This window comes from Ornithorhynchus anatinus, chromosome 9 (genome assembly GCF_004115215.2).
Source record: "Ornithorhynchus anatinus isolate Pmale09 chromosome 9, mOrnAna1.pri.v4, whole genome shotgun sequence".
NCBI classification, from domain to species: Eukaryota; Metazoa; Chordata; class Mammalia; order Monotremata; family Ornithorhynchidae; genus Ornithorhynchus; species Ornithorhynchus anatinus.
In genome coordinates this window covers 36,666,396-36,683,878 of record NC_041736.1, presented here as the reverse complement: position 1 = coordinate 36,683,878, position 17,483 = coordinate 36,666,396, and the positions used below count along the sequence as shown (strand labels likewise).

General features: G+C 44.1%; 1 protein-coding gene across 2 annotated transcripts in view; it reads left to right on the top strand.

Moving 5' to 3' along the window:
• RUNX2 (RUNX family transcription factor 2) overlaps positions 1-8,941 on the top strand; it is a 308,136-nt gene extending 299,195 nt beyond the window's left edge. For both annotated transcript variants that reach the window (XM_039913021.1, XM_039913020.1), the window contains one exon: positions 7,871-8,941. In XM_039913021.1, coding sequence (XP_039768955.1) covers positions 7,871-8,490 — 620 coding nt within the window. In that variant the 3' untranslated portion in view covers positions 8,491-8,941. The remainder of the gene's footprint in view (positions 1-7,870) is intronic.
• The last annotated feature ends 8,542 nt before the right edge of the window (positions 8,942-17,483 follow it).

Here is a 17,483-nt window from a genome sequence, read left to right as displayed (position 1 = left end):
CTGCGCTGGAAGGGTACTGACCATCTCCGGGAAGGGCAAGTCGCTTGGCTCAGGCCTTTTCAGAGCCTTCTGAGAATGTGGTTGACGAGCCAACCCAGGTCACAACATTTTGAGATGGGCCAGAGAGGCTGAGGATGACAAATGAACAAGCTTTCTGGCTTGAGCTGAAGTCTGCCTGCTTAAAGGAACTAGATCAACCCTATTCAGCTGCAGCCACTGCTGAAACAACCTGCGTTTTTGCTTTTAACGATATTTGTTAAGTACTTACTAACTACCAGACACTGTTTTAAGCGCTGGGGTAGATACGAGATAATTAAGTTAGACACAGTCTCTGCCCCGCATGGGGCTCACAGTCTTAATCCCCATTTGACAGATGAGGTGACTGAGGCACAGAGAAGTGACTTACCCAAGGTCTCACAGAAGACAAGTGGAGGAGGTGGGTTTAGAACCCAGGTCCTTTTGACTCATTCATTTAATCTTATTTAATGAGTGTTTACAGTGTGCAGAGCACCTTACTGAGACTTTGGGAAAGTACAATACAACAATAAACAGTGCAATTCCCTGCTCGCAACGAGCTTACAGTCTAGAGGCTCCCAGGCCCATGCTCTATCCACTAGGCAACACTGCTTCTTGGATTTTTCCTGGTTGGGCGATAAAGTTTTGTACAGAGGCCAGCTCACATGGGGCAACCCCGTGGGCGGGAGGAGTTGCCTGGCCGATTCGGTTCAGGACCAAGTCCCAAGTCCCTTCATGGATGCAAAAACCAACAAATGGAACAGAGGCGCTTGCCTGCTGTGCTTTGGCCTTGACTGTTGGTTTCTAGGACTTGGAATCCCATTGTGAGTCATAGGAATTCACAGGCTTGACTCACCTGGTCTTAAAACCAGATGATTGCACTAGGTGTCTCATGACTTTCCTGGAAAAAAAAAAAGAGACTATTATTAGGTTGACTTCGTCCGATGCTTTGGCCCAGCTTTTGTCTGCTGAGTGTTCTGAGAGGAGCAGGCAATCCGTCCCATTAGAGGCCAGCCCATGGTAGGTTCCTGCGACCTTCTCGTGAAAGCTTGTTCATTCGTCGTCCACATTCTCATGGTAGGTAGACATAGGTTCCACCCCACTCGGAGCTACCAAACCTCCTCCTCCTGTTTCCCAGCAGACCTGGGTTCTAATCCCCGCTCCACCACTTTTCTTCTGCGTGATCCTGGGGCCCACTTCTCTGGGCCTCGGTGACTTCATCTCTAAAATGGGGATTAAGATTGTGAGCCCTACGTGGGACAGGGACTGTGGCCAAGCTGATTATCTTGTATCTAAGCTGGGGCTTAGTACAGTGCCTGGCACATAAGAAGCGCTTAACAAATGCCATAAAAAAGTCTCTGCGCTATGTCCAGGGGTAGAATATTCGATGATCATATCAAACACACGATATGTATATGTGTATATGTATGTTGTCTCACGTGGAGTTTAGAGTCTAGAGGTATGTTGTTTCCACAAATTGTTTACATTGTCACAGGTTTGACCCCAATTTTTCATGTCACAGAATCGTGTGAATGCTCCATATACATTGGGAGTGATCGACCTCGATTAAACAAGGTGGAAAGAGATGAGAAGCAGCGTGGCTCAGTGGAAAGAGCACGGGCTTGGGAGTCAGAGGTCATGAGTTCGAATCCCGGCTCTGCCACTTGTCAGCTGGGTGACTGTGGGCAAGTCACTTAACTTCTCTGTGCCTCAGTTCCCTCATCTGTAAAATGGGGATTGACCGTGAGCCTCACGTGGGACAACCTGATTATCCTGTATCTACCCCAGCGCTTAGAACAGTGCTTGGCACATAGTAAGCGCTTAACAAAAACCAACATTATTATCTCTGGGCAAGTCGCTTCACTTCTCGGTGCCTCAGTTCCCTCATCTGTAAAATGGGGATTAACCGTGAGCCTCACGTGGGACAACCTGATTATCCTGTATCTACCCCAGCGCTTAGAACAGTGCTTGGCACATAGTAAGCGCTTAACAAATACCAACATTATTATCTCTGGGCAAGTCACTTCACTTCTCGGTGCCTCAGTTCCCTCAGCTGTAAAATGGGGATTAAGACTGTGAGCCCCACATGGGACAACCTGATAACCTTGTATCTACCCCAGCGCTTAGAACAGTGCTTGGCACATAGTAAGCGCTTAACAAATACCCTCGTTATTATCTTTTGCCCCACTGAAAACCAATTTGTGTGGCAACACACTGCCATCTGGTGGTGAGGACGATAAAGAGGCAACGCGAACGCCACATTGAGCCACGATGAATTCGATAATCCTAGAAGTTGCGTTTGCCAAAGAGGGGCTGCGTTTTTCCAAAGGGTTTGGATGTTTCTACATTTAGCAACAGTTTCATTTCCTTCCAACTCCTCTCCCTACTCAGTGTCTAGCCCAGCAGCAATTTGTGTGCAAGAGCCAGACAGGAGAGTACGTTCGGCGGTCACTAAGGACTTGTAGATATAAAAAATGTACCGGATTTAGCCTGAACAGTAGCCATGTCGAACTCCAGACTTACCAGTTAAGTCACTGAAAAAAAAAAAAGAGGATGTGAAGCAGTCACAAAGGGAAACTTGAGTTATGTTGAAAATCCAGAAAAGAAATATTTTTGTCACATAGTGGAAAGAGTGGCTTAGTAACAAAGAGCATGGGCCTGGGAGTCAGAAAACTTGAGCTCTGATCCTGGCTCCACTAATAATAATGATAATAATGTTGGTATTTGTTAAGCGCTTACTATGTGCAGAGCACTGTTCTAAGTGCTGGGGTAGATACAGGGTAATCAGGTTGTCCCAAGGGAGGCTTACAGTCTTAATCCCCATTTTACAGATGAGGTCACTGAGGCACAGAGAAGTGAAGTGACTTGCCCACAGTCACTCAGCTGACAAGTGGCAGAGCTGGGATTCGAACCCATGACCTCGGACTCCCAAGCCCAGGCTCTTGCTGTTTAACCTTGGGTGAGTCACTTAACTTGTCTGCGTCACAGTTACCTCAGTTGCCTAGTCTGTGCCCAAGCTTATGAGCTGCAGCCAGTTAAACCTCATCATGCAAGTCTGTGCACCATCAGGGGAAGATGATGGTAGCCGGAGCGGGCTCTGGCTCAGTGGAAAGGGCCCGGGCTTGGGAGTCAGAGGTCGTGGGTTCTAATCCCGGCTCCGCCGCTTGTCAGCTGGGTGATTTTGGGTAAGTCACTTCTCTTCTCTGGGCCTCAGTTCCCTCATCAATAAAATGGGGATTAAGTCTGTGAGCCCCATGTAGGACAACCTGGAACATAGAAAGCACTTAACAAATACTATCATTATTATTATTATAACAACTGTGGTATGTGTTTAGACCTTACTCTGCCGCAAGCACTGTTCTAAGCGCTGGGATAGATAGAAGATAAGCAGGATGGTTGCAGTCCCTGTCCCACATGGGATGCTCAGTCTAAGTAGGCGAGATAAGGGGTATTGAATCCCCATTTTGCTGATGAGGAGACTGAGGTCCAGGGAATTTAAGTGACTTGTCTAAGGTCACAAAGCAGGACAGTGACAGAGCTGGAACTGTCCTCTGACTCCCACGCCTGTGCTCTTTCGACTAGACTCTTTTGGGAATTTCATAATATGGCCAGGTGTTGTGATAACCCAAATGAAAGTAAGTAGTGTTGAGAAACACTGCTATAAATGATATATACATTATACATGTACCCAGAAGTGTACATCTGTTGCCAAGTATTTTTTACAAATTAAATTAATGAGGTTGATTATTCTATGTTCAACCCAGATTACCTAAAAGATCGTGACAGCTGGACCAACAACAATGATCCTGCTCAAATAATGTCTTGTAAGTGTTTAAAGTATGGCCTAGTGGACAGAACACAGGTCTAGTAGGTGACCTGGCTTCTACTTAGGCTACAAGTCCCATGTGGGACAAGGACTGTATCTGATCTCATTATCTTGCCTCTGTCCCAACACCTACTTTAGTACTAGGCAAATAGTAAGAACTTAACAATTATTACTGTAATTATTTTTAACTCTCCAGACAAATTCAAAAGAAACTATTTATGTGGTTTAAAAAAATTACATTGAATATATGGAAGGGGAATTTACTGACATGTTCAATCAGTAGTATTTATTGAGGTTAAACAAAATAGAAGGAAAGTTCCAGAACCAGCTGACTCAATGACCTATGGGAATTTAATATTCGCCCCACCCTCAACTCCATAGCACTTATGTACATATCTTTAAATTATGTTTTACAAATCATTTATGTATATTCACTTCTGTCTCCCCCTCTAGACTGTAATCTTGGTGTGGGCGGAAAATACGTCTGTCAACTCTGTTGTGTTTTCCTCTCCCAATAACTTAGTACAGTGCTCTGCACATAGTAGGTGCTCAATAAATGCCATTGATTGATTGATCTTAACAGAAATGAAACAAGCATCATTTTCGATTTAAAGAAGAAAGGGTCTTGGGAATGAACGGTTTGTACGTCAGTTTGTCACTGCAGGACTGAAAAACGCTTCATTGGGTTGAAGCCGACAAGATAGCGGAGATAGCTTACTCAGGAGTGCTTTCTGATGGGCTCGGGAATCGGCACGATTGATGGCTTTTGTGTAGAACAGTTGGTAGCTTTGACTTTCACCTCTCAGCTGGGCAGTCAAGAATTTTGAAAATAGTTCTGTGGTCACCCAGGTGGACAGTGGCCTGGGGAACGGGAATGGAGTGTAGAAATCGGTGAATCGGTCAATTCAAAGGTATCTGTTGAACACTTACTCTGTGCAGACCACTGTACTAAGCTCTTAGGAGAGTATAATACAACAGAATTAGCAGTCACTTTCCCTACCAATAATGAGTTTACAATCTAGAATGAACAAATGAATAAATTTTACCTGTTCTCCCTTCTATTTTGACTCTGAGCCCCTCATGGGACAGGGACCGTGTCCAACCCGATTAACTTTTGTGAACCCCAGCACTTAGATCAGTGCTTGACAAATATCATAATAATAATAATAATTTGCTGAGAGCTTATTCCATACAGAGGCCTGAACTATGCAGTTGGGAGAGAACAGAAAAAGAAACTACCGGGCCTGCCCATAAGGATTTAATAATCTAACAAGGCAGACTGGCAGAAATAAATTTCTTTATAAATACTGGAAATAGACAGAAAGAGCCAAAATACAGCTGGTAGTAGCACGACCTAGTGGAAAGAACACGGGCCTGGGAGTCAGAGGACCTTTGTGTCTTTGGGCAAGTCACTAAACTTCTCTTTGCTTCACTTTTCTCAACTGAAAATTGGGATTAAATATCTGTCCTTCCTCCTACTTATCCTGAGCCCCATGTGAGACAGAGACTGTGTCTGATCTCCTTATCTTGTCTTTACACCAGTGCTTGGCATATAAGTGCTTAACGCGTTCTGAAATCGTTCTCGTTTTATAAGTGGTGTACGTAGATTGATCCGTACCTACATGAAGATGGTTGCAAATATTCAAATGCTAAAGGCAGCTGTAGTGTTGATGTGTCTTGGGAGAGTGGAAATTAATTAAGGAAAGTTTCCAAGTGGAGGAGGGATTTCAGGAGGTCTTTGAAGGTGGGGAAAAGCCTCAGGCTCTTTCTTTGAGTAGATGGGGTAATGTCAGGGTTTGGGGACATTTTGTGAAGTCAGAGGCACATCATTTAGAGGGATCCCTCCATCTTCCCTCCTCCCTCCCTCTACTCCCCAAGGTTACATGACAGACAAGTGGAGGAGCGAGGATTAGAACTCAGATCCTCCGGACTTCCAGGCCCATGCTCTATCCACTAAGGCACAAGGCTTCTCAATTATTTTGATTATTCAATTTGTAAATATTTTTATATCTGTCTCCCTCAATAGAGATGAATCCCTAATTTATTTATTTATATCAATGTCTTGGGCCAGGCATTATGTTTCTTGAAGGCAGGGAAAGCATCTACCACCTCTGTTGAACTGTACTCTCATTCATTCATTCAATAGTATTTATTGAGTGCTTACGAAGTGCAGAGCACTGTACTAAGCGCTTGGAATGTACAATTCGGCAACAGATAGAGACAATCCCTGCCCAGTGATGGGGTCACGGTCTAATCGGGGAAGATCACAGAGCAGACAAGTGGTAGAGCCAGAATTAGAACCCAGGTGCTTCTGGCTTCCAGGCCTGGGCTCTGATTGTACATGACCTTTCCCAGTTCTCCTTTCTCTCTACTCAGTCTGTTTTATGAGAAGCAGTGTAGCCTAGTGAATAAAGCATGGACCTGGGAGTCAGAGGATCTGGCTTCTACTCCTGGCTCCACCATTTACCTTCTGTGGAACCTTGGGCAAGTTACTTAACTTCACTGTGCCTCAGTTTCCTCATCTGCAAATTGGTGATTTAGCAACTGTTCTCCCTCCTACTTCTTTTTAAATGGTCTTTGTTAAGTGTTCACTATATGCCAGGAACTGTACCGGTTGCTGGAGTAAACACAAGGTAATCAGGTTGACTCTATTTATGGCCATTGTTCTCGTCTGTCCGTCTCCCCCGATTAGACCGTAAGCCCGTCAAACGGCAGGGACCGTCTCTGTCTGTTGCCGACTTGTTCATTCCAAGCGCTTAGTACAGTGCTCTGCACATAGTAAACGCTCAATAAATACTATTGAATGAATGAATGAAAGGTTGGAGTGGTAATCAGTCACATTGGGCTCACATACTTCATCCCCAATTTGCCCAATGAGGTAACGGAGGCACAGAAAAGCGAAGTGACTTGCCCAAGATAACTCAATAGGTAGAGACAGGATTAGAATCCAGGTCCTCCTGACTCCCTCCCTGTGCTCTATCCATTAGGCCACACTACTTCTCCGAGGCCTACTTAGACTGTGAGCTCCACGTGGGATCCGATAATCTTGTATCTCCCCCCCACCACAGCGCATAGTATAGAGCGTGGTACGAAATTAGCCCTTAACAAATACTACAATTATTGCTACTATTGTGATTCCAGGCAAACCATCTGTCACTTTCTGAGAAGTTGGTCAGAATCCCCATATTCATTCTTCTCCCCTCTTACAGACATTCTTCTCTGGGGTCGTCCCTTCACTGAGTCTGGGTTTGACCAGGCTAGAATTTGAATGAGTAATGTGAATTTGACCTTTGGGGAGTGTTGCTTTTTCAAAATCTTTCGAGCAGTGTTGCCCTATGACTAAGTGCATCTCTGTGTCACATGTGGAACCACAGTCTCTTGCACCATCTGTCATGGATAAGCTGTTGTTTTATCCAGCCTTTGGCTCAGTCTCTTGTTCTGTTGTCTTACTCATCTATTGACACTTCATTTCCTCACACAAACATCAGGGCTGCTCTCTCACAACACTCGTGGCTCCGTGGAAGGAGCATGGGCCTGGGAGTTAGAGGAACTGGGTTCCAGTCCTGGCTCCACCACCTCCCTGCTATATGACCTTGGGCAAGTCACTTAAATTATCTTTGCTTCAGTTTCCTGTAAAAGTGGGATCGAATATCTGTTCTCCCTCTTGCCTAGACTGTGAGCCCCATGAGGGACAGGGACAGTGCCTGATCTGATTTTATCTACTTCAGCACTTAGTACAGAGCTTGGCATGTAGAAAGCCGTTAACAAATAGCACTAGTTCTACATGTCCTGGGCTTTGGGGTCAGCTATCAATTTATTATATGTGTATATATGTACATATTTATTCTTGTAATTCTATTGGTTTTTATTAATGATTTGTATATATCTATAATTCTATTTATAATGTTAGGTGAGGTGACCCAATATTTCTGTAAAACGCAGAGTGTCTTTTGTGTGTTCGTGACTCGTGTCATGGTCATGACTCGCGTCTTATACCCGGTCACCCATGTTTCATTTCTTCCTTGACAGATTCAGAGGCTAGTATCCTGGACTCCCCCTCGTCTACCACCTCGTTCTTGTCCTCCGAAGAACACAGACATTCCAGCGGGCTCCCATCCCCGACCTCTGGTGACACAGGGCCTTCATCCTTTTCCCAGCCCTCAACAGCCCTGCGGCCCCTGCCATCCGCACCTCAGGCTGGCTCAAGCACTGCCGGGCATCCCGGGATTTACTCGCCCGTTGCCGTTTCTCCAGAGCCAACCACTCACCTCATAGACTGGTTACCCGACCTCGCCTCGGTCCCATCGGCGGGCGTCCGAGGGGATGGCCAGGAACGCCAGGGCCCAGAGAGGGCTGGGGGCAAGACGCTACATGCGGTTGGAAAAGATGGAAGTAGTCAAAGGCTGGGCGTGGAGGAACTGCTGCGTAGAGAGGTGGTTTGCCGCTCTCCCAACCCCTCAGGGGCCAGCCTAGGAGCCAATCAGATACCCAGTGCTGGGCCAACCTTGGAAACCGATGTCGGGAGCATACTCGTGGAGCTGAAGACGATGAACGGCCATTTAGCCGTCATAGCTACGGCTCTCACTAAACTCGCGTCATCTCTGGCATCACGTGCTCCCAGTCCTCCCGAGGCCCCAGGATCTAAGTAGAGGAATGTGGAGCAGCCCACTTTTCCAGAACCTCTACTTGTTGACTCAAGACATTCGCCCTTCGAGCTCAAAGCCGGACTGTGGGACGTACCCACTAAGCGGATTCAGAAGGAAGCTACATTCTTTGCTCAAAAAGCATAAATCTTGAAAACGCATTCAAGTTTCAGCAGTTATACACAAGGCACGGGGTTTCCAAATTCATTTTTTCTCTCTTCCTGAAATGGGCCTCGGACATGAAATTGTGGCCTTCATCTAGTGGGGGAAGAGGTGACCCCAAGCATCTCTTCCTACCCTTTTCTTCTCTGTCCCTACTTGGGTTGTGTAGATTAAAATGTCATCTTCAAAGGGGTGTTTGGGAAGACTTGAGCTCCTGGGAAAAAGATGCTCTGTAAATGTAAGCCAGTAGCCAGTAAAAGACAGAAGGGTCCCAGCGGACCTCCTGAATCCAGTCTTTGGGGTTCACTATCCATCAATTCTCAGAGGGACCCAAGAAGTCAAGAAAACTGTAATCTGCAGCGTGGCAAAGCCCAATCCAGCTTTTCCACTTTTGGTCATTCCTTTTTTGAGTGACCTCTGATATAATAGATAAACCAAGTCTTTAGGCATTTCTTGTAAAGATTATCAAAGAGAACTAGCTAGTTCTTGAGCCCAATTAAGCTATTTATATTTCCTTTATGTGTATCATTTGGCATTACCTCCACCATCAACATCATCCATTGATTATGTGCCGGCCTCTGTCCAAAAGACTGAAAAGAGTTTAGTGTCTTGACCCCACCCAATTTCTCTTGTTTAGTTTTAATTTGTATTTTTCCCAAGACCTTCACACATAAAACCACCAGGAGATCCTTCTGAAATCTAGCCCACTCTTCTGGCAGAAAAGAGAAACGATGGTATTCAGGTACAGAGTTTTAAGGCAATAAGCTCACTGCAAAAGACTGTCTGACATTCAGTTGCCGCCAAATCAATTCTACTGTACTCTCCCAAGCGCTTAATACAGGGTTCCGCACACAGTCCTTCATAAATACTATTGATCGATTGGTTGATTGATCAACTGACGTTCTGACCCCTCCATTTATTAAACTGAACTCACAAAGCAAAGATCAACAGGCAAGCACCTAAAAACATCAAGGACTGCATTTGTGGGTTTTACTGTAATCAATTAAGGATTTCAAGGCACTTAGAAGTATCATTAAATCACACATTTCCATTGGTCCATAGGCTACTTGTACATCTTTCTACATATTTGCTCAAGTACATATACAAGTACATATATGCACTTGGCTGTGTATCTCTCAAGACCTTTGATATCTCTCAAGATCTTTGTTAGTCACCACAGGCCCAATGCACTTATGTACATAGAGAAGCAGCTTGGCTTAGAGAAGCAGCTTGGCTTAGTGGAAAGAGCAGGGGCTTGGGAGTCAGAGGACGTGGGTTCTAATTCTGGATCTGCCACTTGTCTTCTGTGTGACCTTGGGCAATCCACTTAACTTCTCTGTGCTTCGGTTACCTCAGTAAAAAGGGGATTAAGACTGTGAGCCCCACGTGGGACAACCTGATTACCTTGTATCTACCCCAGCGCTTAGAACAGTGCTTGGCACATAGTAAGCACTTAACAAATGCCATCATTATTACTATTATATTCTTATGCTCTATTATGAGTCCCATGTGGGACAGGGGCTGTGTCTAACCTCATAAACTTATATTTACCCTGGCACTTAGAACTGCTTCCAAGTCCTTAACAAGTACCATAATTATTATCTATTTTGATCTTAATGTCTATCTCTCCCTGTAGACTGTAAGCTCCTTGTGCTCAGGGATCATTTCTACCAACTCTGTTGTGCTGTACATTTCCAAGTGCTTAGTGCTGTGCTCTGCACACATTAAGCATTCACTAAATACTACTGATGGATGGGTTGATTGAAGAGCACAGTTATTATTATTTAATAGTATAATTTAAGCATTTACGATGAGTTACGTATTGTTCTAGGCCCTGGAGTGGATAGATACAAGGCAATTAGGTAGGACACAATCTCTGTGCTGCTTGGGACTCACAGTCTAAGTGATCAATCATTGACTATTTTTTAAGCACTTATTGTTTGCAGAGAACTAGAGTAAGTACTTGGGAGAAGACAACAAAGCTGCCCACAAGAAAATTAAAGTCTAGAGAGAGACTGTAGTAGGAGGGAGAACAGGTTATTGAAATCCTTTTCAGATGAGGAAATCAAGACACAGAGACACTAAGTGACTTGCCCGAGGTCACACAGCTAGGAAGTGGCAGAACTGGGATTAGAACCCAGGTCCGCTAACTCCCAGGCCTATGCTCTTTTCACTGGGCCACACTGATCCCCAGTTTTCTTCGGTTGTCAGTGTATGGCAGTTTTTGAATGATTGTAAACTTGTTATGTGCAGGGAATGTGTCTGCTAATTCTGTTGTACCCTCTCAAGTGCTTAGTACAGTGCTCTGCACATAGTAAGCACTCAATAAATACCACTGATTGATTGACTGATTCATTGGGTCAAAGACTTTTGATAAGGCTCACTTTCTAATGAGTTGAAAGAATTGCTGGCCAACTCCACTTCCCAGATTCCCTCATCCCTTCTTCAAGAAAGGTGGCACAGAATAGGGTTTTTTTAATGACTTTTGTTAGCCACTTACTATGTGCCAGGCACTCTTCTAAGCACTGGGGTGGATACAAATGAATCAGATTGGACACAGTCCATATTCCACATGAGATTCACAGTCTTAATCCTCATTTTTCAGATGAGGTAACTGAAGCATAGAGAAGTAAAGTTGCTTGCCCAATGTCTCACAGCAGACAAGTAGCAGAGCTGGGACTAGAACCCAGGTCTTCTGACTACCAGGCCTGTGCTCTTTCTATTACTACTACTAATAATAATTGTGGTATTTCTTAAGTGCTTACTACGTGCCAGGCACTGGACTAAGAGCTGGGGTGGTTACAAGCAAACTGGGTTGGACACAGTCCCTGTCCCACATCGAGCTCACTGTCTTAATCTCCATTTATAGATGAGAGAACTGAGGCACAGAGAAATGAAGTGACTTTCCCACACCACCAGGATTACTACTTCCCAGATTGTCCAGAATAAGATTAACCTATACTGCTTAATTTTTTTATGATGACAAAAGAGTCAGGCAAGGCACCTTCAAATAATATCTCATTTGACTGTAGTCATCACGGATAGACTACAAAGCTTGTTTACTAACTTGGGGAGCCAAATTTGCTTAGTGGTGACCAGAGCCTTATGCTATTGATAATGTCAAATGCTTTTTATAAATTAGGCTAAAAAAATAGTACGGAGTACTTGGTAGTACTCTGCATTTTTTCTCTATCTGTTCTACCATAAAGATTTTTATCAGTTTTGCTGTTTTTCGATCCGAAGCCACATTGTGATTCTGCTTAGTTCAAGGCTTTTGATGATGCTTATTAAAGCCTGAGGAATTAGAAGAGTTTTCAAGAGGACCAGAGTCATATTTTGAGACCAGCATTCTGATCGCTCCTTGCATCCTCAAGCACAAATTTGTCAAATAGATGGCTGAGATCAAGTGGTCTATTCCTTTTAACTTCCAGTGGGGTTTAGGGAAGGAACAGACAACGTTCTTTCAAGTCTAAAATGCCTGGCCTAACACCCTGGGATCATCCTAGTTTCTGGTAAACTTTTCAGGGAAGCCAAGGTTTTCTCTGGTTGTTGCATCTTGACTGGACAAAACAGACCTACAGAAGGTAGACAAAACATCGACTAGAGTGAAAAAGGGAAGGGAGAAGTTTTTTTACGAGGAGAGATGGAAAAGACTAAGATTTTTCTGTCTGTAAAGATGAAATCTGAGCGAGGAAATGATTGAAATTTACAAAATCATGAAGCGCATGGATAGAGTGAGTCAACGTGCTCCGCAACTCAGGACTATCGATCAAATCAATCAGTGGTATTGAATGCTTACTGTGTGCAGAGCACTCTACTAAGCACTTGGGAAAGTTCAGTCCATGTCCTTCCACTCCTCAAGAATCTCCGTAATTGCTCATCCACCTCCGCGTCAAACAGAAACCATTTACCATTGACTTTAAAATGCTTCATCAACTTGCCCTCTCCTATTTCACCTCGCCGCTCTCCTACTACAACCCAGCACACCCATTTTACTCCTCTAATGCCAACCTTCTCACTGTACCTCGATCTTGTCTAATTCACTGCCAATCCCTCGCCCACATCCTGCCTTTGGCTTTCGTATCCGCTTCATATCCAACAGACGATCACTCTCCCCTCCTTCGAAACCTTATTAACAGCACATCCCCTCCAAGAGGTCTTTCCTGACTAAGCCTTCATTTCCTCTTCTCCCTCTCCCTTCTACATCACCCTTGCACTTGGATTTGGGTTTTAGTCACCCCACCCTCAGCCCCACTGCACTTATGCACCTACCTGTAATTTATTTATTTATATTAATGTCTGTCTCCTCCTCTAGACTTTAAACTCACTGTGGACAGGGAGCGGGTCTGCCAACTCTGTCATATTGTATTCTCCCAAGTGCCTAATACACAGTAAGTGCTCAATAAGGATGATTGCTGGTTTGATTGATTGAAAGTAATGTTATTTAAGTGCTTAGTATTTGCTAAGCACTGTACTAAGCTCTGGGGTAGATACAAGGTATTCAGGTTGTCCCACATGGCGTAATTATTATTATTATTATAATTACAAATGATAATAATAAAATAGAACTGGTAGTGAAGACAATGTGGTTCAAGTGCCAGCTCTGCCACTAGTTTACTTTGTGACTATGGGCAAGTTACTCAACCTCTCTGGGCCTCACTGCCCTCATCCGTGAAATGAGAATAAGAGATTGCAAGTCCTGTGTAGGACAAGGCCCTTGTTCCAATTCATAACCTTGTTTCCACCCTAGCATTTAGCACATAGTAAGCACTTAATAAATTCCATAAATATATGGTATTAGGTTTAAAATAAACAAAAGGAAATATTTCACACCGTGGGTGGTAAGCACATGGAATCTGTTACCACAGGAAATTGTGCAGGCCAAAAATATCAGCACATTCAAGAGAGTTTAGGATGAATTTATGGACGTGATCCGTAATAGGTTTCTAGAAGAAAAGTTAGGGAGGTATAGGAAAATTGGGACTTTTTGATGTCACATACATAAGCATTAGGGAAGGAGACAACCATTCCAATGTTTAGCCTTGCATCTTGTTGTCCTGAGAGGCCACTGTTCTGGTCCAGTAATGACATTTATCATGTTCTCTTGTTCTGAAATAGCAACAGTACCAATGACACAAAGGACTCCTTTATGTGTACAAGGTGTGAACTGGACCGTCGATTGGCTTGTAAGTATTTTTATCCACATATACGATTAAGATCTTATCCTCAGTAACACCATCTTGAAGCACAAACATTTTCTTTCTTCCTCTCTTCCTCTCTTTCTTTCCACATCTGGTATACAAAGTATAGCAAGGATATATAATGAATGTAAGGATGACAGAATGATATTCTCGCAATTTCACTTTTGCTACTAAGATGGACATGGCTTCTTCTTACCATTGCACAAGACATAATATTACATTAAATTCTATTAAATAAGGTTAAACTGATATGAGATAGCATTTATAATCACTTCATCTCAACGCTTAAACTCTGAATGAGTGAAATTTTCCTTGTGCCTCCACAAGAGAATTACTGCTTTGACAATTGTTCCCGATGAATACTAAATTTCTTATTCACACCTCATGGTGCCCTCTTGACTAATTCACCCGGTTCCATCGTAACACGTGGTTTCACTCAACATTTTGGCTAGCATGCGGTGGTAGAATCGGAATGTTCTTCTGACAGTGCGTGTCTGTCTGGGTTCAGAGTGATACAATCTTGGAAGTGGGATTTATTGGAAGCTAAGGGACAACTAGAGGGGATACCAAGAAACTCACTGGTCTTTATGAACAGAGAGCCTCATGTTTGGATCTCTCAACTCTACTTTCTCAACTAAGGCTAAGGCTCGATTTCAGCATTCCTAGTAAAGAGGGGGAGAGGCTGGGGGAAATGGCAGGAGGCGGCTGAGTCCTGGGTCTGGAGTGAGGGAGATTCAATTCAGACACCCTTCCGGTAATCCTTGCCTAACAAAATGCTCTAATCCTCAGGCAGGAGCTGCAGAATATATTCAGTTTTCCTTCCCACTTGTCTGTAGTTTCTGTCAGACTCCGTCCTTAGCCACTTCTACAAAACTTAGAATGTGTGACTTTATATTTAAAATAGGCTCTAATTCCACCTATTTTAAACTCCAAATGTGAATGCTAAAAATAGAATATTATTTTTTAAAACCACCTTACGCCTGTAAGGAATCAATAACTCTTTTTCCAAAGTCTTTGGAATGGAATGAAATCTAATCCAATGTCAATATCCTGACAACGTGGGTAAAGAAAAGAATATGTCTTCTGCACCGTAGGCATGCTGGGAATATTTCACGTTACTAGCTCTCAGGACTCCTAGACTTCCAAATGTGGCATTGGCAAGTCAGTAATTATGGCCAGCCCCAGGAGAGTTACAAGCCAGAGCTGAATACGGAACATAGATTTTAGGTGAGAGCCCCATTAAGTTTGAGGAAATCACACCTCCTCTTGGTTGTGCTAATTTTCACATCGTGAGGCTACACGGACCTCACTTGACTCTATGTACCGTAATTTCAGTGACGGTGGCATTCACGTTGACTTCAACCAATTGGTTCAAGCTAAGTAGCAACATAGCAGGGCATCATGACCTTGTGAAAAGAACAAGGACGGACCTAGAAATCGGGCGACATGAGTTCTAGTTCTGACTCTGCTTCTTGCCTTCTGTGTGACCCTAGCAAGTCATTTAACCACTCAGTGCCTTCGTTTCCAGATCTGTCAAATGGGGATAACATTCCTGCTCTCTCTCCTTAGTGGAAAGTGGCCTAGCAGAAAGAGCATGGGTATTGGAGAAGCAGCATGGCGTAATGGATAGAGCACAGGGCTGGGAGTCAGAAGGTCATGGGTTCTAATTTCGCTTCTGCCGTTTGTCTGTTGTGTGACCTTGGGCAAGTCACTCTACTTCTCTGGGCCTCAGTTACCTCATCTGTAAAATGGGGCTTGAGACTGTGAGCCCCACGTGGGACAGGGACTGTCCAACACTACTTCCTTGTATCCACCCCAGCAATTAGTAAAGTGCCTGACGCATAGTAAACGCTCATCACAGACCACAGTTATTATTATTATTACTATTTGGGAAGTCAGGAGACTTGGGTTCTAATCCCTACTCTGCCACTTCCCTGCTGTGTGGCTTTGGGCAAATCGCTTAAATTCTCTGAGCCTCAGTTTCCTCCTTTGTAAAATGGGGATTAAACCTTCCTCCATCCTATTTAGACTGTGAGCTCCATGTAGGAGAGGGACCGTGTCCAACCTAATTATCTTGTATCTACCTCAGTGCTTAGTGCAGCGTTTGGCACATTGTCAGCAGTTAAAACCATAAAAAAAACCTGTTCTTCCTCTCCCTTAGACTGCGAGCCCCACGTGGTAAAGGGGCCGTGTCTGATCCGCACAGAACTTGGTACATGCTTAAATATAGGGTGTGGCACATAGTAAAGTGTTTAACAAATACCACAATTCATTTTAGACAGGGAGACCCATTTGGGGCTGTGTCCAATCTGATTCTCTCGTATCACCCCCAGCAATTTGGCATATGGGACTCACTTAATAAATATTATTCCTATTATCCATTCCCTTCATATTAACCCCACACTGAGAGCCAGTTCCCTCTCAGAACGTGCATCGGCGGGGTCTTTTTGCCTACTGAGTTAATGAGAGTCCCTACTAAATCTGTAGCTGTTTCTAGGAAGTCCCCCATCTACTTGTACTGTAAGGCGGCCTGGCTTTCTTCATTCTGTCACGAGAGCTTTCATCGCAGTGTTGTGGGAGGCATTTTTGCTTTCATTTGGTTTTCTGCAGGCAGGAACTTTGAGGGCAGCCCACACACAGCGAAGAGATTAGTGAGCCCTGCAGATACCAAAATTGCTTCACTAACATACTGCTTCCCAATTCCATCATTAGCTTTCTACTCCCCATTGTGTAACGCACCTGGCTGCCGAATGACATTATGGACCTAAGGAGCCAGTCTTAAGACTCCCCAGAAAAACCCCAATCATCTTTCCCCTTTGGCAGATAAATGGAGCTCAGAGAGTTTCAGTGACCTGTGTGAGGTGAGTGAGAGATCAGGCAAAATTAGCCAGGCCTAATGGAAAAGTCCAGGACTTGAAGTCAGAAGATCTGGGTTCTAGTTTCGGCTCTGCCAGTTGTGCTCTGTGACCATGGGCAAGTCACTTAACAGATCTCTGCCTCAGTTTCCTCATCTGACTTGATATCTTGTGTCTACCCCAGTGTTTAGAACAGTGCTTGACACATAGTAAGTTCTTAACAAACATAATAATAATAAGTGAAATAGCTGTCTGGCATAACGGCCATATCCAGGAGCTATATCTGAACTAAGTACATACCACAGCACTTTGCAGTTTTTGGCGCATTTGTAAGCACTTAATAAATCCCATAAGATATTGGGCCGGAGTCATGTAATAATAATAATGTTGGTATTTGTTAAGCGCTTACTATGTGCCGAGCACTGTTCTAAGCGCTGGGGTAGACACAGGGGAATCAGGTTGTCCCACGTGGGGCTCACAGTCTTAATCCCCATTTTACAGATGAGGGAACTGAGGCACCGAGAAGTTAAGTGACTTGCCCAAAGTCACACAGCTGACAAGTGGTAGAGCCAGGGTTCGAACCCATGACCTCTGACTCCAAAGCCTGTGCTCTTTCCAGTGAGCCACGCTGCTACCTATTCTATCGTACTCTCCCAAGCATAGATACAGAGCAAGTGCTCGGTAACGGCAATTGATTGATTGATGTTGATGTCAGGAAGGCTCCATTGGAAGTGTTATTGGTCAGTCTCTGATGTCAGGTCCTGGGGCACTAAATACTGAT